Source organism: Oncorhynchus masou, unplaced genomic scaffold (assembly GCF_036934945.1).
Source record: "Oncorhynchus masou masou isolate Uvic2021 unplaced genomic scaffold, UVic_Omas_1.1 unplaced_scaffold_2600, whole genome shotgun sequence".
Lineage (NCBI taxonomy): Eukaryota > Metazoa > Chordata > Actinopteri > Salmoniformes > Salmonidae > Oncorhynchus > Oncorhynchus masou.
In genome coordinates this window covers 33,443-58,330 of record NW_027009040.1, presented here as the reverse complement: position 1 = coordinate 58,330, position 24,888 = coordinate 33,443, and the positions used below count along the sequence as shown (strand labels likewise).

At 45.0% G+C, this 24,888-nt stretch overlaps 1 protein-coding gene and 1 non-coding gene across 2 annotated transcripts; both read left to right on the top strand.

The window, feature by feature from the left end:
* Window positions 1–7,987: 7,987 nt before the first annotated feature.
* LOC135533697 (solute carrier family 15 member 1-like) lies at window positions 7,988–20,858 on the top strand. The gene is made up of 6 exons (XM_064960968.1): window positions 7,988–8,097; window positions 15,913–16,011; window positions 16,101–16,218; window positions 16,548–16,685; window positions 16,853–16,960; window positions 20,225–20,858. The coding sequence occupies exons 1-6, from the start codon at window positions 8,003–8,005 to the stop codon at window positions 20,492–20,494; spliced, it is 828 nt and encodes a 275-aa protein (XP_064817040.1). The 5' UTR covers window positions 7,988–8,002; the 3' UTR covers window positions 20,495–20,858.
* Window positions 20,859–22,695: 1,837 nt separating this feature from the next.
* trnap-ugg (transfer RNA proline (anticodon UGG)) lies at window positions 22,696–22,771 on the top strand. The gene has a single exon. It is a non-coding gene; the product is annotated as a tRNA-Pro (tRNA).
* Window positions 22,772–24,888: the final 2,117 nt, after the last annotated feature.

Below are 24,888 nucleotides of genomic sequence, written 5' to 3'. Positions count from 1 at the left end.
TGGTCTGTTGATCTACCACTCTAGTCTTGGTCTGTTGATCTACCATTCTAGTCTTGGTCTGTTGATCGACCATTCTAGTCTTGGTCTAAGTTGTTCTACCATTCTAGTCTTGGTCTGTTGATCTACCACTCTAGATGTATATATATTTAGTCTTGGTCTGTTGATCTACCACTCTAGTCTTGGTCTGTTGATCTACCACTCTAGTCTTGGTCTGAGTTGATCTACCACTCTAGTCTTGGTCTGTTGATCTACCATTCTAGTCTTGGTCTGTTGATCTACCATTCTAGTCTTGGTCTGTTGATCTACCATTCTAGTCTTGGTCTGAGTTGATCTACCACTCTAGTCTTGGTCTGTTGATCTACCACTCTAGTCTTGGTCTGTTGATCTACCATTCTAGTCTTGGTCTGTTGATCTACCACTCTAGTCTTGGTCTGTTGATCTACCACTCTAGTCTTGGTCTGTTGATCTACCACTCTAGTCTTGGTCTGAGTTGATCTACCATTCTAGTCTTGGTCTGTTGATCTACCATTCTAGTCTTGGTCTGTTGATCTACCACTCTAGTCTTGGTCTGTTGATCTACCATTCTAGTCTTGGTCTGTTGATCTACCATTCTAGTCTTGGTCTGTTGATCTACCATTCTAGTCTTGGTCTGTTGATCTACCATTCTAGTCTTGGTCTGTTGATCTACCATTCTAGTCTTGGTCTGAGTTGATCTACCACTCTAGATGTATATATATTTAGTCTTGGTCTGTTGATCTACCACTCTAGTCTTGGTCTGAGTTGATCTACCACTCTAGTCTTGGTCTGAGTTGATCTACCACTCTAGTCTTGGTCTGTTGATCTACCATTCTAGTCTTGGTCTGTTGATCTACCATTCTAGTCTTGGTCTGTTGATCTACCATTCTAGTCTTGGTCTGAGTTGATCTACCACTCTAGTCTTGGTCTGTTGATCTACCACTCTAGTCTTGGTCTGTTGATCTACCATTCTAGTCTTGGTCTGTTGATCTACCATTCTAGTCTTGGTCTGTTGATCTACCATTCTAGTCTTGGTCTGTTGATCTACCATTCTAGTCTTGGTCTGTTGATCTACCATTCTAGTCTTGGTCTGTTGATCTACCATTCTAGTCTTGGTCTGAGTTGATCTACCATTCTAGTCTTGGTCTGTTGATCTACCATTCTAGTCTTGGTCTAAGTTGATCTACCATTCTAGTCTTGGTCTGTTGATCTACCATTCTAGTCTTGGTCTGAGTTGATCTACCACTCTAGTCTTGGTCTGTTGATCTACCATTCTAGTCTTGGTCTGTTGATCTACCATTCCAGTCTTGGTCTGAGTTGATCTACCATTCTAGTCTTGGTCTGTTGATCTACCATTCTAGTCTTGGTCTAAGTTGATCTACCATTCTAGTCTTGGTCTGTTGATCTACCATTCCAGTCTTGGTCCGAGTTGATCTACCATTCTAGTCTTGGTTTGTTGATCTACCATTCTAGTCTTGGTCTGTTGATCTACCATTCCAGTCTTGGTCTGTTGATCTACCATTCTAGTCTTGGTCTGTTGATCTACCATTCTAGTCTTGGTCTGTTGATCTACCATTCTAGTCTTGGTCTGTTGATCTACCATTCTAGTCTTGGTCTGTTGATCGACCATTCTAGTCTTGGTCTAAGTTGTTCTACCATTCTAGTCTTGGTCTGAGTTGATCTACCACTCTAGATATATATATATTTAGTCTTGGTCTGTTGATCTACCACTCTAGTCTTGGTCTGTTGATCTACCACTCTAGTCTTGGTCTGAGTTGATCTACCACTCTAGTCTTGGTCTGTTGATCTACCATTCTAGTCTTGGTCTGTTGATCTACCATTCTAGTCTTGGTCTGTTGATCTACCATTCTAGTCTTGGTCTGTTGATCTACCATTCTAGTCTTGGTCTGTTGATCTACCATTCTAGTCTTGGTCTGTTGATCTACCATTCTAGTCTTGGTCTGAGTTGATCTACCACTCTAGTCTTGGTCTGTTGATCTACCACTCTAGTCTTGGTCTGTTGATCTACCATTCTAGTCTTGGTCTGTTGATCTACCACTCTAGTCTTGGTCTGAGTTGATCTACCATTCTAGTCTTGGTCTGTTGATCTACCATTCTAGTCTTGGTCTGTTGATCTACCACTCTAGTCTTGGTCTGAGTTGATCTACCATTCTAGTCTTGGTCTGTTGATCTACCATTCTAGTCTTGGTCTGAGTTGATCTACCATTCTAGTCTTGGTCTGAGTTGATCTACCATTCTAGTCTTGGTCTGAGTTGATCTACCACTCTAGTCTTGGTCTGTTGATCTACCACTCTAGTCTTGGTCTGTTGATCTACCATTCTAGTCTTGGTCTGTTGATCTACCATTCTAGTCTTGGTCTGTTGATCTACCATTCTAGTCTTGGTCTGAGTTGATCTACCACTCTAGTCTTGGTCTGAGTTGATCTACCATTCTAGTCTTGGTCTGTTGATCTACCATTCTAGTCTTGGTCTAAGTTGATCTACCATTCTAGTCTTGGTCTGTTGATCTACCATTCTAGTCTTGGTCTGAGTTGATCTACCACTCTAGTCTTGGTCTGTTGATCTACCATTCTAGTCTTGGTCTGTTGATCTACCATTCCAGTTTTGGTCTGTTGATCTACCACTCTAGTCTTGGTCTGAGTTGATCTACCATTCTAGTCTTGGTTTGTTGATCTACCATTCTAGTCTTGGTCTGTTGATCTACCACTCTAGTCTTGGTCTGTTGATCTACCATTCTAGTCTTGGTCTGAGTTGATCTACCATTCTAGTCTTGGTCTGTTGATCTTCCATTCTAGTCTTGGTCTGAGTTGATCTACCATTCTAGTCTTGGTCTGAGTTGATCTACCACTCTAGTCTTGGTCTGAGTTGATCTACCATTCCAGTCTTGGTCTGAGTTGATCTACCATTCTAGTCTTGGTCTGTTGATCTACCATTCTAGTCTTGGTCTGTTGATCTACCATTCTAGTCTTGGTCTGAGTTGATCTACCATTCTAGTCTTGGTCTGTTGATCTACCATTCTAGTCTTGGTCTGTTGATCTACCACTCTAGTCTTGGTCTGAGTTGATCTACCATTCTAGTCTTGGTCTGTTGATCTACCATTCTAGTCTTGGTCTGTTGATCTACCATTCGAGTCTTGGTCTGTTGATCTACCACTCTAGTCTTGGTCTGAGTTGATCTACCATTCTAGTCTTGGTCTGTTGATCTACCATTCTAGTCTTGGTCTGTTGATCTACCACTCTAGTCTTGGTCTGAGTTGATCTACCATTCTAGTCTTGGTCTGTTGATCTACCATTCTAGTCTTGGTCTGAGTTGATCTACCATTCTAGTCTTGGTCTGAGTTGATCTACCATTCTAGTCTTGGTCTGAGTTGATCTACCACTCTAGTCTTGGTCTGTTGATCTACCACTCTAGTCTTGGTCTGTTGATCTACCATTCTAGTCTTGGTCTGTTGATCTACCATTCTAGTCTTGGTCTGTTGATCTACCATTCTAGTCTTGGTCTGAGTTGATCTACCACTCTAGTCTTGGTCTGAGTTGATCTACCATTCTAGTCTTGGTCTGTTGATCTACCATTCTAGTCTTGGTCTAAGTTGATCTACCATTCTAGTCTTGGTCTGTTGATCTACCATTCTAGTCTTGGTCTGAGTTGATCTACCACTCTAGTCTTGGTCTGTTGATCTACCATTCCAGTCTTGGTCTGTTGATCTACCACTCTAGTCTTGGTCTGAGTTGATCTACCATTCTAGTCTTGGTTTGTTGATCTACCATTCTAGTCTTGGTCTGTTGATCTACCATTCCAGTCTTGGTCTGTTGATCTACCATTCTAGTCTTGGTCTGTTGATCTACCATTCTAGTCTTGGTCTGAGTTGATCTACCACTCTAGTCTTGGTCTGAGTTGATCTACCATTCTAGTCTTGGTCTGTTGATCTACCATTCTAGTCTTGGTCTGTTGATCTACCATTCTAGTCTTGGTCTGAGTTGATCTACCATTCTAGTCTTGGTCTGAGTTGATCTACCATTCTAGTCTTGGTCTGAGTTGATCTACCACTCTAGTCTTGGTCTGTTGATCTACCACTCTAGTCTTGGTCTGTTGATCTACCATTCTAGTCTTGGTCTGTTGATCTACCATTCTAGTCTTGGTCTGTTGATCTACCATTCTAGTCTTGGTCTGAGTTGATCTACCACTCTAGTCTTGGTCTGAGTTGATCTACCATTCTAGTCTTGGTCTGTTGATCTACCATTCTAGTCTTGGTCTAAGTTGATCTACCATTCTAGTCTTGGTCTGTTGATCTACCATTCTAGTCTTGGTCTGAGTTGATCTACCACTCTAGTCTTGGTCTGTTGATCTACCATTCCAGTCTTGGTCTGTTGATCTACCACTCTAGTCTTGGTCTGAGTTGATCTACCATTCTAGTCTTGGTTTGTTGATCTACCATTCTAGTCTTGGTCTGTTGATCTACCATTCCAGTCTTGGTCTGTTGATCTACCACTCTAGTCTTGGTCTGAGTTGATCTACCATTCTAGTCTTGGTTTGTTGATCTACCATTCTAGTCTTGGTCTGTTGATCTACCACTCTAGTCTTGGTCTGTTGATCTACCATTCTAGTCTTGGTCTGAGTTGATCTACCATTCTAGTCTTGGTTTGTTGATCTACCATTCTAGTCTTGGTCTGAGTTGATCTACCATTCTAGTCTTGGTCTGTTGATCTTCCATTCTAGTCTTGGTCTGAGTTGATCTACCATTCTAGTCTTGGTCTGAGTTGATCTACCACTCTAGTCTTGGTCTGAGTTGATCTACCATTCCAGTCTTGGTCTGAGTTGATCTACCATTCTAGTCTTGGTCTGTTGATCTACCATTCTAGTCTTGGTCTGTTGATCTACCATTCTAGTCTTGGTCTGAGTTGATCTACCATTCTAGTCTTGGTCTGTTGATCTACCACTCTAGTCTTGGTCTGTTGATCTACCACTCTAGTCTTGGTCTGTTGATCTACCATTCTAGTCTTGGTCTGAGTTGATCTACCATTCTAGTCTTGGTCTGAGTTGATCTACCATTCTAGTCTTGGTCTGTTGATCTACCATTCTAGTCTTGGTCTGTTGATCTACCATTCTAGTCTTGGTCTGAGTTGATCTACCATTCTAGTCTTGGTCTGTTGATCTACCATTCTAGTCTTGGTCTGTTGATCTACCATTCTAGTCTTGGTCTGTTGATCTACCACTCTAGTCTTGGTCTGTTGATCTACCATTCTAGTCTTGGTCTGAGTTGATCTACCATTCTAGTCTTGGTCTGTTGATCTACCATTCTAGTCTCAGTCCAAGACTCACTCTATCAGCCATGGTCTGTTGTTGATATCAGTCTCTCAGCCACTATGTTGTTGATTACAGTCAGCCACTATATCTGTTGTTGATATCAGTCTATTAGCCACTATATCTGTTGTTGATATCAGTCTATCAGCCACTATATCTGTTGTTGATATCAGTCTATTAGCCACTATATCTGTTGTTGATATCAGTCAGCCACTATATCTGTTGTTGATATCAGTCTATCAGCCACTATGTCTGTTGTTGATATCAGTATATCAGCCACTATGTCTGTTGTTGATATCAGTATATCAGCCACTATGTCTGTTGTTGATATCAGTCTATCAGCCACTATGTCTGTTGTTGATATCAGTCAGCCACTATGTCTGTTGTTGATATCAGTCAGCCACTATGTCTGTTGTTGATATCAGTATATCAGCCACTATATCTGTTGTTGATATCAGTCAGCCACTATGTCTGTTGTTGATATCAGTCAGCCACTATGTCTGTTGTTGATATCAGTCTATCAGCCACTATATCTGATGTTGATATCAGTATATCAGCCACTATGTCTGTTGTTGATATCAGTATATCAGCCACTATATCTGTTGTTGATATCAGTCAGCCACTATGTCTGTTGTTGATATCAGTCTATCAGCCACTATATCTGTTGTTGATATCAGTCAGCCACTATGTCTGTTGTTTTTATCAGTCTATCAGCCACTATGTCTGTTGTTGATATCAGTCTATCAGCCACTATGTTGTTGATATCAGTCTATCAGCCACTATGTTGTTGATATCAGTCTATCAGCCACTATGTTGTTGATATCAGTCTATCAGCCACTATGTCTGTTGTTGATATCAGTCTATCAGCCACTATGTTGTTGATATCAGTCTATCAGCCACTATATCTGTTGTTTTTATCAGTCTATCAGCCACTATATCTGTTGTTGATATCAGTCTATCAGCCACTATGTCTGTTGTTGATATCAGTCAGCCACTATGTCTGTTGTTGATATCAGTCTATCAGCCACTATGTCTGTTGTTGATATCAGTCAGCCACTATGTCTGTTGTTTTTATCAGTCAGCCACTATGTATGTTGTTGATATCAGTCTATCAGCCACTATGTCTGTTGTTGATATCAGTCAGCCACTATGTCTGTTGTTTTTATCAGTCAGCCACTATGTCTGTTGTTGATATCAGTCAGCCACTATGTTGTTGTTGATATCAGACTATCAGCCACTATGTCTGTTGTTGATATCAGTCAGCCACTATGTCTGTTGTTGATATCAGTCTATCAGCCACTATATCTGTTGTTGATATCAGTATATCAGCCACTATGTCTGTTGTTGATATCAGTCAGCCACTATGTCTGTTGTTGATATCAGTCAGCCACTATATCTGTTGTTGATATCAGACTATCAGCCACTATGTCTGTTGTTGATATCAGTCAGCCACTATGTCTGTTGTTGATATCAGTCAGCCACTATGTCTGTTGTTGATATCAGTATATCAGCCACTATGTCTGTTGTTGATATCAGTCAGCCACTATGTCTGTTGTTGATATCAGTCTATCAGCCACTATGTCTGTTGTTGATATCAGTCAGCCACTATATCTGTTGTTGATATCAGTCTATCAGCCACTATGTCTGTTGTTGATATCAGTCAGCCACTATATCTGTTGTTGATATCAGACTATCAGCCACTATGTCTGTTGTTGATATCAGTATATCAGCCACTATGTCTGTTGTTGATATCAGTCAGCCACTATGTCTGTTGTTCATATCAGTCTATCAGCCACTATGTCTGTTGTTGATATCAGTCTATCAGCCACTAAGTCTGTTGTTGATATCAGTCTATCAGCCACTATGTCTGTTGTTGATATCAGTCAGCCACTATATCTGTTGTTGATATCAGTCAGCCACTATATCTGTTGTTTTTATCAGTCTATCAGCCACTATATCTGTTGTTGATATCAGTCAGCCACTATGTCTGTTGTTGATATCAGTCAGCCACTATGTCTGTTGTTGATATCAGTCAGCCACTATGTCTGTTGTTGATATCAGTCAGCCACTATGTCTGTTGTTGATATCAGTCTATCAGCCACTATATCTGTTGTTGATATCAGTCAGCCACTATATCTGTTGTTGATATCAGTCAGCCACTATGTCTGTTGTTGATATCAGTCAGCCACTATGTCTGTTGTTGATATCAGTCTATCAGCCACTATGTCTGTTGTTGATATCAGTCAGCCACTATATCTGTTGTTGATATCAGTCAGCCACTATGTCTGTTGTTGATATCAGTCAGCCACTATATCTGTTGTTGATATCAGTCAGCCACTATGTCTGTTGTTTTTATCAGTCAGCCACTACGTCTGTTGTTGATATCAGTCAGCCACTATGTCTGTTGTTGATATCAGTCAGCCACTCTGTCTGTTGTTGATATCAGTCAGCCACTATGTCTGTTGTTGATATCAGTCTATCAGCCACTATGTCTGTTGTTGATATCAGTATATCAGCCACTATATCTGTTGTTGATATCAGTCAGCCACTATGTCTGTTGTTGATATCAGTCAGCCACTATGTCTGTTGTTGATATTAGTCAGCCACTATGTCTGTTGTTGATATCAGTCAGCCACTATGTCTGTTGTTGATGTTAGTCAGCCACTATGGAATGTAACATCCCCTCCCGTTTCTCTCTTGTCTGCTCTCTCCAGGTTTACGACTTGAGCAAGAAGCCTGATGACGGCATGAACGCCATCAGGTGAGTTACAACAGTCCTATTAGTGGTTAGGGTCAGGACCCTGAGTGTTACCAACAGTCCCATTAGTGGTTAGGGTCTGAACCCTGAGTGTTACCAACAGTCCCATTAGTGGTTAGGGTCAGGACCATGAGTGTTACAACAGTCCCATTAGTGGTTAGGGGCAGGACCCTGAGTGTTACCAACAGTCCCATTAGTGGTTAGGGTCAGGACCATGAGTGTTACCAACAGTCCCATTAGTGGTTAGGGTCTGAACCCTGAGTGATACAACAGTCCCATTAGTGGTTAGGGTCTGAACCATGAGTGTTACCAACAGTCCTGTTAGTGGTTAGGGTCTGAACCCTGAGTGTTACAACAGTCCCATTAGTGGTTAGGGTCTGAACCCTGAGTGTTACCAACAGTCCCGTTAGTGGTTAGGGTCAGGACCCTGAGTGTTACAACAGTCCCATTAGTGGTTAGGGTCTGAACCCTGAGTGTTACAACAGTCCCGTTAGTGGTTAGGGTCTGAACCCTGAGTGTTACCGACAGTCCTGTTAGTGGTTAGGGTCAGGACCGTGAGTGTTACAACAGTCCCGTTAGTGGTTAGGGTCTGAACCCTGAGTGATACAACAGTCCCATTCGTTGTTAGGGTCGGAACCCTAAGTGTAACAACAGTCCCATTAGTGGTTAGGGTCAGGACCCTGTGTGTTACCAACAGTCCCATTAGTGGTTAGGGTCTGAACCCTGAGTGTTACAACAGTCCCATTAGTGGTTAGGGTCTGAACCCTGAGTGTTACCAACAGTCCCGTTAGTGGTTAGGGTCAGGACCCTGAGTGTTACAACAGTCCCATTAGTGGTTAGGGTCTGAACCCTGAGTGTTACAACAGTCCCATTAGTGGTTAGGGTCTGAACCCTGAGTGTTACCAACAGTCCCGTTAGGGTCAGGACCTTGAGTGTTACCAACAGTCCCGTTAGTGGTTAGGGTCAGGACCCTGAGTGTTACCAACAGTCCCGTTAGTGGTTAGGGTCAGGACCCTGAGTGTTACCAACAGTCCCGTTAGTGGTTAGGGTCAGGAACCTGAGTGTTACCAACAGTTCTGTTAGTGGTTAGGGTCAGGACCCTGAGTGTTACCAACTGTCCCGTTAGGGTCAGGGCACTGAGTGTTACCAACAGTCCCGTTAGTGATTAGGGTCTGAACCCTGAGTGTTACAACAGTCCCATTAGTGGTTAGGGTCTGAACAATGAGTGTTACAACAGTCCCATTAGTGGTTAGGGTCTGAACCCTGAGTGTTACAACAGTCCCATTAGTGGTTAGGGTCAGGACCCTGAGTGTTACAACAGTCCCATTAGTGGTTAGGGTCTGAACCCTGAGTGTTACCGACAGTCCCATTAGTGGTTAGGGTCTGAACCTTGAGTGTTACCGACAGTCCCATTAGTGGTTAGGGTCAGGACCCTGAGTGTTACAACACTCCCATTAGTGGTTAGGGTCTGAACCCTGAGTGTTACCAACAGTCCTGTTAGTGGTTAGGGTCAGAACCCTGAGTGTTACAACAGTCCCATTAGTGGTTAGGGTCTGAACCCTGAGTGTTACTGACAGTCCTGTTAGTTGTTAGGGTCAGGACCCTGAGTGTTACAACAGTCCCGTTAGTGGTTAGGGTCTGAACCCTGAGTGTTACCAACAGTCCCATTAGTGGTTAGGGTCTGAACCCTGAGTGTTACCAACAGTCCCATTAGTGGTTAGGCTCAGGACCCTGAGTGTTACCAACAGTCCTGTTAGTGGTTAGGGTCTGAACCCTGAGTCTTACCAACAGTCCCATTAGTGGTTAGGGTCAGGACCCTGAGTGTTACCAACAGTCCCATTAGTGGTTAGGGTCTGAACTCTGAGTGTTACAACAGTCCCATTAGTGGTTAGGGTCTGAACCCTGAGTCTTACCAACAGTCCCGTTAGTGGTTTGGGTCAGGACCCTGAGTGTTACAACAGTCCCGTTAGTGGTTAGGGTCTGAACCCTGAGTGTTACCAACAGTCCCATTAGTGGTTAGGGTCTGAACCCTGAGTGTTACCAACAGTCCCATTAGTGGTTAGGGTCAGGACCCTGAGTGTTACCAACAGTCCTGTTAGTGGTTAGGGTCTGAACCCTGAGTCTTACCAACAGTCCCATTAGTGGTTAGGGTCAGGACCCTGAGTGTTACCAACAGTCCCGTTAGTTGTTAGGGTCAGGACCCTGAGTGTTACCAACAGTCCTGTTAATGGTTAGGGTGTGAACCCTGAGTCTTACCAACAGTCCCATTAGTGGTTAGGGTCTGAACCCTGAGTGTTACCAACAGTCCCATTCGTTGTTAGGGTCGGAACCCTAAGTGTAACAACAGTCCCGTTAGTGGTTAGGGTCAGGACCCTGTGTGTTACCAACAGTCCCATTAGTGGTTAGGGTCTGAACCCTGAGTGTTACCGACAGTCCTGTTAGTGGTTAGGGTCAGGACCCTGAGTGTTACAACAGTCCCGTTAGTGGTTAGGGTCTGAACCCTGAGTGTTACCAACAGTCCCATTAGTGGTTAGGGTCTGAGCCCTGAGTGTTACCAACAGTCCCATTAGTGGTTAGGGTCAGGACCCTGAGTGTTACCAACAGTCCTGTTAGTGGTTAGGGTCTGAACCCTGAGTGTTACCAACAGTCCCGTTAGGGTCAGGGTACTGAGTGTTACCAACAGTCCCGTTAGTGGTTAGGGTCTGAACAATGAGTGTTACAACAGTCCCATAAGTGGTTAGGGTCTGAACCCTGAGTGTTACAACAGTCCCATTAGTGGTTAGGGTCTGAACCCTGAGTATTACCAACAGTCCTGTTAGTGGTTTGGTTCAGGACCCTGAGTGTTACAACAGTCCCGTTAGTGGTTAGGATCTGAACCCTGAGTGTTACCGACGGTCCTGTTAGTGGTTAGGGTCTGAACCCTGAGTGTTATAACAGTCCTGTTAGGGTTTAGGGTCTGAACCCTGAGTGTTACCAACAGTCCCATTAGTGGTTATGTTCTGAACCCTGAGTGTTACCAACAGTCCCATTCGTTGTTAGGGTCGGAACCCTAAGTGTTACAACAGTCCCGTTAGTGGTTAGGGTCAGGACCCTGTGTGTTACCAACAGTCCCATTAGTGGTTAGGGTCTGAACCTTGAGTGTTACCGACAGTCCCGTTAGTGGTTAGGGTCAGGACACTGAGTGTTACAACAGTCCCATTTGTGGTTATGGTCTGAACCCTGAGTGTTACAACAGTCCCATTTGTTGTTAGGGTCGGAACCCTAAGTGTTACAACAGTCCTGTTAGTGGTTAGGGTCTGAACCCTGAGTGTTACAACAGTCCCATTAATGGTTAGGGTCTGAACCCTGAGTGTTACCAACAGTCCCGTTAGGGTCAGGACCTTGAGTGTTACCAACAGTCCCGTTAGTGGTTAGGGTCAGGACCGTGAGTGTTACCAACAGTCCCGTTAGTGGTTAGGGTCTGAACAATGAGTGTTACAACAGTCCCATTAGTGGTTAGGGTCTGAACCCTGAGTGTTACAACAGTCCCATTAGTGGTTAGGGTCAGGACCCTGAGTGTTACAACAGTCCCATTAGTGGTTAGGGTCTGAACCCTGAGTGTTACCGACAGTCCTGTTAGTGGTTAGTTTCAGGACCCTGTGTGTTACCAACAGTCCCATTAGTGGTTAGGGTCTGAACCTTGAGTGTTACCAACAGTCCCATTAGTGGTTAGGGTCTGAACCTTGAGTGTTACCGACAGTCCCATTAGTGGTTAGGGTCAGCACCCTGAGTGTTACAACAGTCCCATTAGTGGTTAGGGTCTGAACCCTGAGTGTTACCGACAGTCCTGTTAGTGGTTAGTGTCAGGACCCTGTGTGTTACCAACAGTCCCATTAGTGGTTAGGGTCTGAACCTTTAGTGTTACCAACAGTCCCATTAGTGGTTAGGGTCTGAACCTTGAGTGTTACCGACAGTCCCATTAGTGGTTAGGGTCAGCACCCTGAGTGTTACAACAGTCCCATTAGTGGTTAGGGTCAGGACCCTGAGTGTTACCAACAGTCCCATTAGTGGTTAGGGTCTGAACCCTGAGTGTTACCAACAGTCCCATTAGTGGTTAGGGTCAGGACCCTGAGTGTTACCAACAGTCCCATTAGTGGTTAGGGTCAGGACCCTGAGTGTTACCAACAGTCCCATTAGTGGTTAGGGTCTGAACCCTGAGTGTTACCAACAGTCCCATTAGTGGTTAGGGTCAGGACCCTGAGTGTTACCAACAGTCCTGTTAGTGGTTAGGGTCTGAACCCTGAGTGTTACCAACAGTCCCATTAGTGGTTAGGGTCTGAACCTTGAGTGTTACCGACAGTCCCATTAGTGGTTAGGGTCAGCACCCTGAGTGTTACAACAGTCCCATTAGTGGTTAGGGTCTGAACCCTGAGTGTTACCGACAGTCCTGTTAGTGGTTAGTGTCAGGACCCTGTGTGTTACCAACAGTCCCATTAGTGGTTAGGGTCTGAACCTTGAGTGTTACCAACAGTCCCATTAGTGGTTAGGGTCTGAACCCTGAGTGTTACCAACAGTCCCATTAGTGGTTAGGGTCAGGACCCTGAGTGTTACCAACAGTCCTGTTAGTGGTTAGGGTCTGAACCCTGAGTGTTACCAACAGTCCCATTAGTGGTTAGGGTCTGAACCCTGAGTGTTACCAACAGTCCCGTTAGGGTCAGGACCCTGAGTGTTACCAACAGTCCCGTTAGTGGTTAGGGTCAGGACCCTGAGTGTTACCAACAGTCCCGTTAGGGTCAGGGCACTGAGTGTTACCGACAGTCCCGTTAGTGATTAGGGTCTGAACCCTGAGTGTTACAACAGTCCCATTAGTGGTTAGGGTCTGAACAATGAGTGTTACAACAGTCCCATTAGTGGTTAGGGTCTGAACCCTGAGTGTTACAACAGTCCCATTAGTGGTTAGGGTCAGGACCCTGAGTGTTACAACAGTCCCATTAGTGGTTAGGGTCTGAACCCTGAGTGTTACCGACAGGCCTGTTAGTGGTTAGGGTCAGGACCCTGTGTGTTACCAACAGTCCCATTAGTGGTTAGGGTCTGAACCTTGAGTGTTACCGACAGTCCCATTAGTGGTTAGGGTCAGGACCCTGTGTGTTACCAACAGTCCCATTAGTGGTTAGGGTCTGAACCCTGAGTGTTACCAACAGTCCTGTTAGTGGTTAGTGTCAGAACCCTGAGTGTTACAACAGTCCCGTTAGTGGTTAGGGTCTGAACCCTGAGTGTTACCAACAGTCCTGTTAGTGGTTAGGGTCAGAACCCTGAGTGTTACAACAGTCCCGTTAGTGGTTAGGGTCTGAACCCTTAGTGTTCCCGACAGTCCTGTTAGTGGTTAGGGTCAGGACCCTGAGTGTTACAGCAGTCCCGTTAGTGGTTAGGGTCTGAACCCTGAGTGTTACCAACAGTCCCATTAGTGGTTAGGGTCTGAACCCTGAGGGTTACCAACAGTCCCATTAGTGGTTAGGGTCAGGACCCTGAGTGTTACCAACAGTCCTGTTAGTGTTTAGGGTCTGAACCCTGAGTGTTACCAACTGTCCCGTTAGTTGTTAGGGTCAGGACCCTGAGTGCTATAACAGTCCTGTTAGTGGTTAGGGTCTGAACCCTGAGTGTTACCAACAGTCCCGTTAGGGTCAGGGCACTGAGTGTTACCAACAGTCCCGTTAGTGGTTAGGGTCTGAACAATGAGTGTTACAACAGTCCCATAAGTGGTTAGGGCCTGAACCCTGAGTGTTACAACAGTCCCATTAGTGGTTAGTGTCTGAACCCTGAGTATTACCAACAGTCCTGTTAGTGGTTTGGGTCAGGACCCTGAGTGTTACAACAGTCCCATTAGTGGTTAGGGTCTGAACCCTGAGTGTTACCGACAGTCCCATTAGTGGTTAGGGTCAGGACACTGAGTGTTACAACAGTCCCATTTGTGGTTAGGGTCTGAACCCTGAGTGTTACAACAGTCCTGTTAGTGGTTAGGATCTGAACCCTGAGTGTTACCGACAGTCTTGTTAGTGGTTAGGGTCTGAACCCTGAGTGTTATAACAGTCCCGTTAGTGTTTAGGGACTGAACCCTGAGTGTTACCAACAGTCCCATTAGTGGTTAGGGTCTGAACCCTGAGTGTTACCAACAGTCCCATCCGTTGTTAGGGTCGGAACCCTAAGTGTTACAACAGTCCCGTTAGTGGTTAGGGTCAGGACCCTGTGTGTTACCAACAGTCCCATTAGTGGTTAGGGTCTGTACCCTGAGTGTTACAACAGTCCCATTCGTTGTTAGGGTCGGAACCCTAAGTGTTACAACAGTCCCGTTAGTGGTTAGGGTCAGGACCCTGTGTGTTACCAACAGTCCCATTAGTGGTTAGGGTCTGAACCCTGTGTGTTACCAACAGTCCCATTAGTGGTTAGGGTCTGAACCCTGAGTGTTACAACAGTCCCATTAATGGTTAGGGTCTGAACCCTGAGTGTTACCAACAGTCCCGTTAGGGTCAGGACCTTGAGTGTTACCAACAGTCCCGTTAGTGGTTAGGGTCAGGACCCTGAGTGTTACCAACAGTCCCGTTAGTGGTTAGGGTCTGAACCCTGAGTGTTACAACAGTCCCATTAGTGGTTAGGGTCTGAACCCTGAGTGTTACCAACAGTCCCGTTAGTGGTTAGGGTCAGGACCCTGAGTGTTACAACAGTCCCATTAGTGGTTAGGGTCTGAACCCTGAGTGTTACCAACAGTCCCGTTAGGGTCAGGGCACTGAGTGTTACCAACAGTCCCGTTAGTGGTTAGGGTCTGAACCCTGAGTGTTACCAACAGTCCCGTTAGGGTCAGGGCACTGAGTGTTACCAACAGTCCCGTTAGTGGTTAGGGTCTGAACCCTGAGTGTTACCAACAGTCCCGTTAGGGTCAGGGCACTGAGTGTTACCAACAGTCCTGTTAGTGGTTAGGGTCTGAACCCTGAGTGTTACAACAGTCCCATTAGTGGTTAGGGTCTGAACCCTGAGTGTTACCAACAGTCCTGTTAGTGGTTAGGGTCAGGACCCTGAGTGTTACAACAGTCCTGTTAGTGGTTAGGGTCTGAACCCTGAGTGTTACAACAGTCCTGTTAGTGGTTAGGGTCAGGACCCTGAGTGTTACCAACAGTCCTGTTAGTGGTTAGGGTCTGAACCCTGAGTGTTACCAACAGTCCCGTTAGTGGTTAGGGTCAGGACCCTGAGTGTTACAACAGTCCCATTAGTGGTTAGGGTCTGAACCCTGAGTGTTACCAACAGTCCCGTTAGGGTCAGGGCACTGAGTGTTACCAACAGTCCCGTTAGTGGTTAGGGTCTGAACCCTGAGTGTTACCAACAGTCCCGTTAGGGTCAGGGCACTGAGTGTTACCAACAGTCCCGTTAGTGGTTAGGGTCTGAACCCTGAGTGTTACCAACAGTCCCATTAGGGTCAGGGCACTGAGTGTTACCAACAGTCCTGTTAGTGGTTAGGGTCTGAACCCTGAGTGTTACAACAGTCCCATTAGTGGTTAGGGTCTGAACCCTGAGTGTTACCAACAGTCCTGTTAGTGGTTAGGGTCAGGACCCTGAGTGTTACAACAGTCCTGTTAGTGGTTAGGGTCTGAACCCTGAGTGTTACCAACAGTCCTGTTAGTGGTTAGGGTCAGGACCCTGAGTGTTACAACAGTCCTGTTAGTGGTTAGGGTCTGAACCCTGAGTGTTATAACAGTCCTGTTAGTGGTTAGGGTCTGGGTTCTGAACTGATCAATGAGTTATCCATCTAAAAAGTGTTCCTTACCGGTTGTTTTGCTCTTCATACCGTAGATTTGTGAATGGTTTGGGCAGTCCGTTGAATGTTACGTTGGGAGTCGGTGACATCGCTCCTCTGTCTGCCTCCAACTACAGTCTGCTTCCACAGGGAAAGTGAGTGGCTTTTTGCTTCATATCAACACACATTTATACCGTATGGGGGGGACGAGGAGAGAGATCTGATTGGCTGTTGTGTGTCTCAGGGCGGAGTTTACCATCATGAACAGTGGTGGTGCATCGTGTCTGTACTCTAAAGAGCTGGGCTTTGGCAGCGCCTTCACCCTCGTCATACCATCCACATTCAACATCGGAAGCCCTGATGTAAGTCCTCTATCCTATAACCCCTGATACCTAACCCTCAACAAAACTAGCAATGTGTTGTGTCTGATTGTGTTGTGAAGGCCCATGTTGGGCTGTTTACCAGGGTTTTAAAGCGTGTTTTTCTGTTTGTTGTGTCTGATTGTGTTGTGAAGGCCCATGTTGGGCTGTTTACCAGGGTTTTAAAACATGTTTTTCTGTTTGCTGTGTCTGATTGTGTTGTGAAGGCCCATGTTGGGCTGTTTACCAGGGTTTTAAAACATGTTTTTCTGTTGTTTGCTGTGTATTCTTTTTGTTGCAATAGTGTTTCATGTGTTGATTACTGTGTCCAGTGTTGGCAGGCCATCCAGGTGGTAGAAGACATCAAGCCCAACACCATCCACATGGGCTGGCAGATCCCTCAGTACTTCCTCATGACAGCAGGAGAGGTGGTGTTCTCTGTAACTGGCCTGGAGTTCTCCTACTCGCAGGTAGGGGGCGCCACTGTCCTCTCTCACCCGTCACACTGGCCTTGATCTCTAGTGGCTCTCTTCTCTTTCATCCAAACACAACTCAACTCAGACCTGTTACTTTGTCAATTAACTTTCAATTCTCATCTCAACCCAAAACCTAATGCACACCTCTTCTTGCTCTGTAGGCGCCTAGCAACATGAAGTCGGTGCTGCAGGCTGGTTGGCTGTTCACTGTCGCCGTGGGAAACATCATAGTGCTGATTGTTGCCGAGGCAGCACAGCTTCCAGATCAGGTTACTACAGATCTTCTAACCTCTAGAACCCTATAAAACCCCCTAAACAATACTGACCACTGTACTGAGGTCAAATTGGGCCTAAGTTCATTGATATCTAACCCCTGTGTATCTGTGTGTTCCAGGGGACAGAGTAGTGATATTAACCCCTGTGTGTTCCAAGGGGCAGAGTAGTGATATTAACCCCTGTGTGTCTGTGTGTTCCAGGGAGCAGAGTAGTGATATTAACCCTGTGTGTTCCAGGGGGCAGAGTAGTGATATTAACCCCTGTGTGTTCCAGGGGGCAGAGTAGTGATATTAACCCCTGTGTGTTCCAGGGGGCAGAGTAGTGATATTAACCCCTGTGTGTCTGTGTGTTCCAGGGGACAGAGTAGTGATATTAACCCCTGTGTGTTCCAGGGGGCAGAGTAGTGATATTAACCCCTGTGTGTTCCAGGGGGCAGAGTAGTGATATTAACCCCTGTGTGTTCCAGGGGCAGAGTAGTGATATTAACCCCTGTGTGTTCCAGGGGGCAGAGTAGTGATATTAACCCCTGTGTGTCTGTGTGTTCCAGGGGACAGAGTAGTGATATTAACCCCTGTGTATCTGTGTGTTCCAGGGAGCAGAGTAGTGATATTAACCCTGTGTGTTCCAGGGGGCAGAGTAGTGATATTAACCCCTGTGTATCTGTGTGTTCCAGGGGACAGAGTAGTGATATTAACCCCTGTGTGTTCCAGGGGGCAGAGTAGTGATATTAACCGCTGTGTGTTCCAGGGGACAGAGTAGTGATATTAACCCCTGTGTGTTCCAGGGGACAGAGTAGTGATATTAACCCCTGTGTATCTGTGTGTTCCAGGGGCAGAGTAGTGATATTAACCCCTGTGTATCTGTGTGTTCCAGGGGACAGAGTAGTGAAATTAACCCCTGTGTGTTCCAGGGGACAGAGTAGTGATATTAACCCCTGTGTGTTCCAAGGGGCAGAGTAGTGATATTAACCCCTGTGTGTTCCAGGGGACAGAGTAGTGATATTAACCCCTGTGTATCTGTGTGTTCCAGGGGCAGAGTAGTGATATTAACCCCTGTGTATCTGTGTGTTCCAGGGGACAGAGTAGTGATATTAACCCCTGTGTGTTCCAGGGGACAGAGTAGTGATATTAACCCCTGTGTGTTCCAAGGGGCAGAGTAGTGATATTAACCCCTGTGTGTTCCAGGGGGCAGAGTAGTGATATTAACCCCTGTGTATCTGTGTGTTCCAGGGGGCAGAGTAGTGATATTAACCCCTGTGTACCTGTGTGTTCCAGGGGACAGAGTAGTGATATTAACCCCTGTGTGTTCCAGGGGACAGAGTAGTGATATTAACCCCTGTGTATCTGTGTGTTCCAGGGGACAGAGTAGTGATATTAACCCCTGTGTATCTGTGTGTTCCAGGGGGCAGAGTAGTGATATTAACCCCTGTGTGTTCCAGGGGGCAGAGTAGTGATATTAACCCCTGTGTATCTGTGTGTTCCAGGGGGCAGAGTAGTGATATTAACCCCTGTGTATCTGTGTGTTCCAGGGGGCAGAGTAGTGATATTAACCCCTGTGTGTTCCAGGGGGCAGAGTAGTGATATTAATCCCTGTGTGTCTGTGTGTTCCAGGGGGCAGAGTAGTGATATTAACCCCTGTGTGTCTGTGTGTTCCAGGGGACAGAGTAGTGATATTAACCCATGTGTGTCTGTGTGTTCCAGGGGGCAGAGTAGTGATATTAACCCCTGTGTATCTGTGTGTTCCAGGGGACAGAGTAGTGATATTAACCCCTGTGTGTCTGTGTGTTCCAGGGGACAGAGTAGTGATATTAACCCCTGTGTGTCTGTGTGTTCCAGGGGGCAGAGTAGTGATATTAACCCCTGTGTGTTCCAGGGGGCAGAGTAGTGATATTAACCCCTGTGTATCTGTGTGTTCCAGGGGACAGAGTAGTGATATTAACCGCTGTGTGTTCCAGGGGGCAGAGTAGTGATATTAACCCCTGTGTGTTCCAGGGGGCAGAGTAGTGATATTAACCCCTGTGTGTTCCAGGGGGCAGAGTAGTGATATTAACCCCTGTGTGTTCCAGGGGGCAGAGTAGTGATATTAACCCCTGTGTGTCTGTGTGTTCCAGGGGACAGAGTAGTGATATTAACCCCTGTGTGTCTGTGTGTTCCAGGGGGCAGAGTAGTGATATTAACCCCTGTGTATCTGTGTGTTCCAGGGGGTAGAGTAGTGATATTAACCCCTGTGTGTTCCAGGGGGCAGAGTAGTGATATTAACCCCTGTGTGTTCCAGGGGGCAGAGTAGTGATATTAACCCCTGTGTGTTCCAGGGGGCAGAGTAGTGATATTAACCCCTGTGTGTTTGTGTGTTCCAGGGGCAGAGTAGTGATATTAACCCCTGTGTGTCTGTGTGTTCCAGGGGACAGAGTAGTGATATTAACCCCTGTGTGTTCCAGGGGGCAGAGTAGTGATATTAACCCCTGTGTGTCTGTGTGTTCCAGGGGGCAGAGTAGTGATATTAACCCCTGTGTGTTCCAGGGGGCAGAGTAGTGATATTAACCCCTGTGTGTTCCAGGGGGCAGAGTAGTGATATTAACCCCTGTGTGTCTGTGTGTTCCAGGGGGCAGAGTAGTGATATTAACCCCTGTGTGTTCCAGGGGGCAGAGTAGTGATATTAACCCCTGTGTGTTTGTGTGTTCCAGGGGACAGAGTAGTGATATTAACCCCTGTGTGTTCCAGGGGGCAGAGTAGTGATATTAACCCCTGTGTGTCTGTGTGTTCCAGGGGGCAGAGTAGTGATATTAACCCCTGTGTGTTCCAGGGGGCAGAGTAGTGATATTAACCCCTGTGTATCTGTGTGTTCCAGGGGGCAGAGTAGTGATATTAACCCCTGTGTGTTCCAGGGGGCAGAGTAGTGATATTAACCCCTGTGTATCTGTGTGTTCCAGGGGGCAGAGTAGTGATATTAACCCCTGTGTGTCTGTGTGTTCCAGGGGGCAGAGTAGTGATATTAACCCCTGTGTGTTCCAGGGGGCAGAGTAGTGATATTAACCCCTGTGTGTCTGTGTGTTCCAGGGGGCAGAGTAGTGATATTAACCCCTGTGTGTTCCAGGGGGCAGAGTAGTGATATTAACCCCTGTGTGTTCCAGGGGGCAGAGTAGTGATATTAACCCCTGTGTGTCTGTGTGTTCCAGGGGGCAGAGTAGTGATATTAACCCCTGTGTGTTCCAGGGGGCAGAGTAGTGATATTAACCCCTGTGTGTTTGTGTGTTCCAGTGGGCAGAATACATCCTGTTTGCCTCTCTCCTTGTGGTGGTGTGTATTGTGTTCGCCGTCATGTCCTACTTCTACACCTACACTGACCCAGCGGAGATCGAGGCCCAGTTCCGCCAGCCGGAACACGAGCCGGAGGAGAAGAAGAGAGATCGGGTTGAGATGGAGAGAAAGGACTCAGACTGCAGCAAGAGCAGCAAGGGTTCTGACAAGAAGAAGAGGGATTCTGTTGTTGAGCAGCATAACCAAGATGTCAAACAGAGCAAGATGTAAAACTCCCCATTCACACCATTTCCTCCTCCTGAACCAATCAGAACAGGTCTCAGAGAGAGAACCATTGGAACTTAATCTTATGAACATTAATCCTTCGATACAGCTTTATGGGTAAATTTTGACTTTGATATATTGTAAATAATTTTTTACAATGATTTATTTTGCACCATGTAGCAAAAGCAACATTATGAATGTAATTTTGCTCATCATAATTTATTCGAAAGAGGACATACTGTATGAATGACCATTCCTATTCATTTCCCAGTACAGTGTTTTGTGTACTGGATATGTAATTGTTTTGAGTTAATTCCACACCAAGTGAGTCCCTGGCAGTCAAGTGCTTCAATAAAGAGGATGAGTCTTACTTTGTGTCGTGATATTGTTAGCCAGGTGTAAGGTAATCATTAGTCCAAACCTCTTTGTTTTGCAACGAAAATGAGAGTTTCTTTTGGACAAAATCAGACCGCTCCATCCCAGTTTAGTTTGGTTCCGAGGGCAGAATTCCAACCCGAGGTAAGCACCTGTAAATGGAACGTCATTCCCTTTTTATGCAGTGTTCTCTCTGTGTTTTCTGACCTTGAACTTCAGCACGATAACAGCTTTCTTAGCTATTGATAAGAGCTAAGTTAATGAGTACGCCATTTGTATAAGAGGATTGTAAATTATATATACACACAACATGCAACAATTTCAAAGACTTTACTGAGATACAGTTCACATGAGGAAATCAATCAGTCAATTGAAATACATTCATTAGGCCCTATACTATGGATTTCACGTGCCTGAGAATGCAGATAGCTTAAAAAGGGAGGGGCATGGATCAGAAAACCAGCCAGGTTCTGGTGTGACCACCATTTACCTTGTGCAGCGTGATGCATAGAGCTGATCAGCCTGAAGATTGTGAATGTCCCATTCCTCTTCAATGGCTGTGTAGAGTTTGATATTGGCAGGAACTAGAACACAAACGGCTGTGCATCTACTAGGGCCAAGATGTCTAGGCGTACCATAGGGTTGGATAATTAGACCTTGTGATTCCTCATCTATATCAATAACCTGACTGCTGGGTCTTCTACCATACTAATCTATATCAATAACCTTACTGCGGGGACTTCTACCGTACTAATCTATATCAATAACCTGGCTGCTGGGTCTACTACCATACTAATCTATATCAATGACCTGCTGAGTCTACGACCATACTAATCTATATCAATAACCTGCTGGGTCTACTACCATACTAATCTATATCAATGACCTGCTGGGTCTACGACCATACTAATCTATATCAATGACCTGCTGGGTCTACTACCATACTAATCAATATCAATAACCTGACTGCTGGGTCTTCTACCATACTAATCTATATCAATGACCTGCTGGGTCTTCTACCATACTAATCTATATCAATGACCTGCTGGGTCTTCTACCATACTAATCTATATCAATGACCTGCTGGGTCTTCTACCATACTAATCTATATCAATGACCTGCTGGGTCTACTACCATACTAATCTATATCAATGACCTGCTGGGTCTACTACTATACTAATCTATATCAATGACCTGCTGGGTCTACTAACATACTAATCTATATCAATAACCTGCTGGGTCTTCTACCGTACTAATCTATATCAATGACCTGCTGGGTCTTCTACCATACTAATCTATATCAATGACCTGCTGGGTCTTCTACCGTACTAATCTATATCAATGACCTGCTGGGTCTACTACCATACTAATCTATATCAATAACCTGCTGGGTCTACTAACATACTAATCTATATCAATGACCTGCTGGGTCTTCTACCGTACTAATCTATATCAATAACCTGCTGGGTCTACTAACATACTAATCTATATCAATGACCTGCTGGGTCTTCTACCGTACTAATCTATATCAATAACCTTACTGCTGGGTCTTCTACCGTACCATACTGATCTATATCAATGACCTGCTGGGTCTACTACCATACTAATCTATATCAATGACCTGCTGGGTCTACTACCATACTAATCTATATCAATAACCTTACTGCTGGGTATTCTACCATACTATTCTATATCAATAACCTGCTGGGTCTTCTACCATACTAATCTATATCAATAACCTGCTGGGTCTACTACTATACTAATCTATATCAATGACCTGCTGGGTCTTCTACCATACTAATCTATATCAATAACCTGCTGGGTCTTCTTAGAGTCCTGTGTGGCTCAGTCGGTAGAGCATGGCGCTTGGAACGCCAAGCGTCGTGGGTTCGATTCCCGCTGGGACCACCCATATGTAAAAGTAGTGGCCCCAGCCGACTTGTAAGTCGCTTTGGACAAAAGCGTCTGCTAAATGGGATATATTTATATATATATATTTCTACCGTACTAATCTATATCAATAACCTTACTGCTGGGTATTCTACCATACTATTCTATATCAATAACCTTATTGCTGGGTCCACTACCATACTAATCTATATCAATAACCTGCTGGGTCTACTACCGTACTAATCTATATCAATAACATTACTGCTGGGTCTACTACCGTACTAATCTATATCAATAACCTGCTGGGTCTACTACCATACTAATCTATATCAATAACCTGCTGGGTCTACTACCATACTAATCTATATCAATAACCTGCTGGGTCTACTACCATACTAATCTATATCAATGACCTGCTGGGTCTACTACCATACTAATCTATATCAATAACCTTACTGCTGGGTATTCTACCGTACTTCCCCTTCTCTTTGCTGATGACACCAATTTGATTTTATCACACAATTTTCATTCACTAATTAATGAAACCAACTCAGTCATGGACATTTTCTGATAAGTTCCAGCTAATTTGTTTATCTTTAAATGTTAAAAAAAATCTACATTTTATTGTGTTCATTAGTAAGAATGAGAAATGATGTATTACATAATAAAAACACAATAATAATAAATGAGTGAATCTGAATGTTTGGGAATGAAATGGAACATCCTGGATTCCTCTGAGTTGTAACAGTTATCCTGGAACCATCACATTCAACATGTCTGCAGCCAAGTGACGTAATCTGTTGGTATCAGGGGTTCATCAGGCTTCGTAACTCTATATTAGAGCTTCATTTACCCATATCTCAGTTACTGTAATATTGTCTGTGCCAGTACATGTGCCTCCTACCTACACCCTCATTATACAAAATACATTTGCAAGACAACTCACCTCCTCCCTAATTACCTGGCTCAATCTGCACCTTTGTTTAAGAAACTCAATATCCTGTCTTCTTAGGACATGAATGTACACCCATTCGTCTACAAATACTCATACCTCCAAGACAGTTCACCTAAACCCTTCAATGGATTCTACCAGGTCCCAGACAGTTTACCGAAACCCTTCAATGGATTCTACCAGGTCCCAGTTTACCTAAACCCTTCAATGGATTCTACCAGGTCCCAGTTTACCTACACCCTTCAATGGATTCTACCAGGTCCCAGTTTACCTAAACCCTTCAATGGATTCTACCAGGTCCCAGACAGTTTACCTAAACCCTTCAATGGATTCTACCAGGTCCCAGACAGTTCACCTAAACCCTTCAATGGATTCTACCAGGTCCCAGTTTACCTAAACCCTTCAATGGATTCTACCAGGTCCCAGACAGTTTACCTAAACCCTTCAATGGATTCTACCAGGTCCCAGTTTACCTAAACCCTTCAATGGATTCTACCAGGTCCCAGTTTACCTAAACCCTTCAATGGATTCTACCAGGTCCCAGTTTACCTAAACCCTTCAATGGATTCTACCAGGTCCCAGTTTACCTAAACCCTTCAATGGATTCTACCAGGTCCCAGACAGTTTACCTAAACCCTTCAATGGATTCTACCAGGTCCCAGTTTACCTAAACCCTTCAATGGATTCTACCAGGTCCCAGACAGTTCACCTAAACCCTTCAATGGATTCTACCAGGTCCCAGTTTACCTAAACCCTTCAATGGATTATACCAGGTCCCAGTTTACCTAAACCCTTCAATGGATTCTACCAGGTCCCAGTTTACCTAAACCCTTCAATGGATTCTACCAGGTCCCAGTTTACCTAAACCCTTCAATGGATTCTACCAGGTCCCAGTTCACCTAAACCCTTCAATGGATTCTACCAGGTCCCAGTTTACCTAAACCCTTCAATGGATTCTACCAGGTCCCAGACAGTTCACCTAAACCCTTCAATGGATTCTACCAGGTCCCAGTTTACCTAAACCCTTCAATGGATTATACCAGGTCCCAGTTTACCTAAACCCTTCAATGGATTCTACCAGGTCCCAGACAGTTTACCTAAACCCTTCAATGGATTCTACCAGGTCCCAGTTCACCTAAACCCTTCAATGGATTCTACCAGGTCCCAGACAGTTTACCTAAAC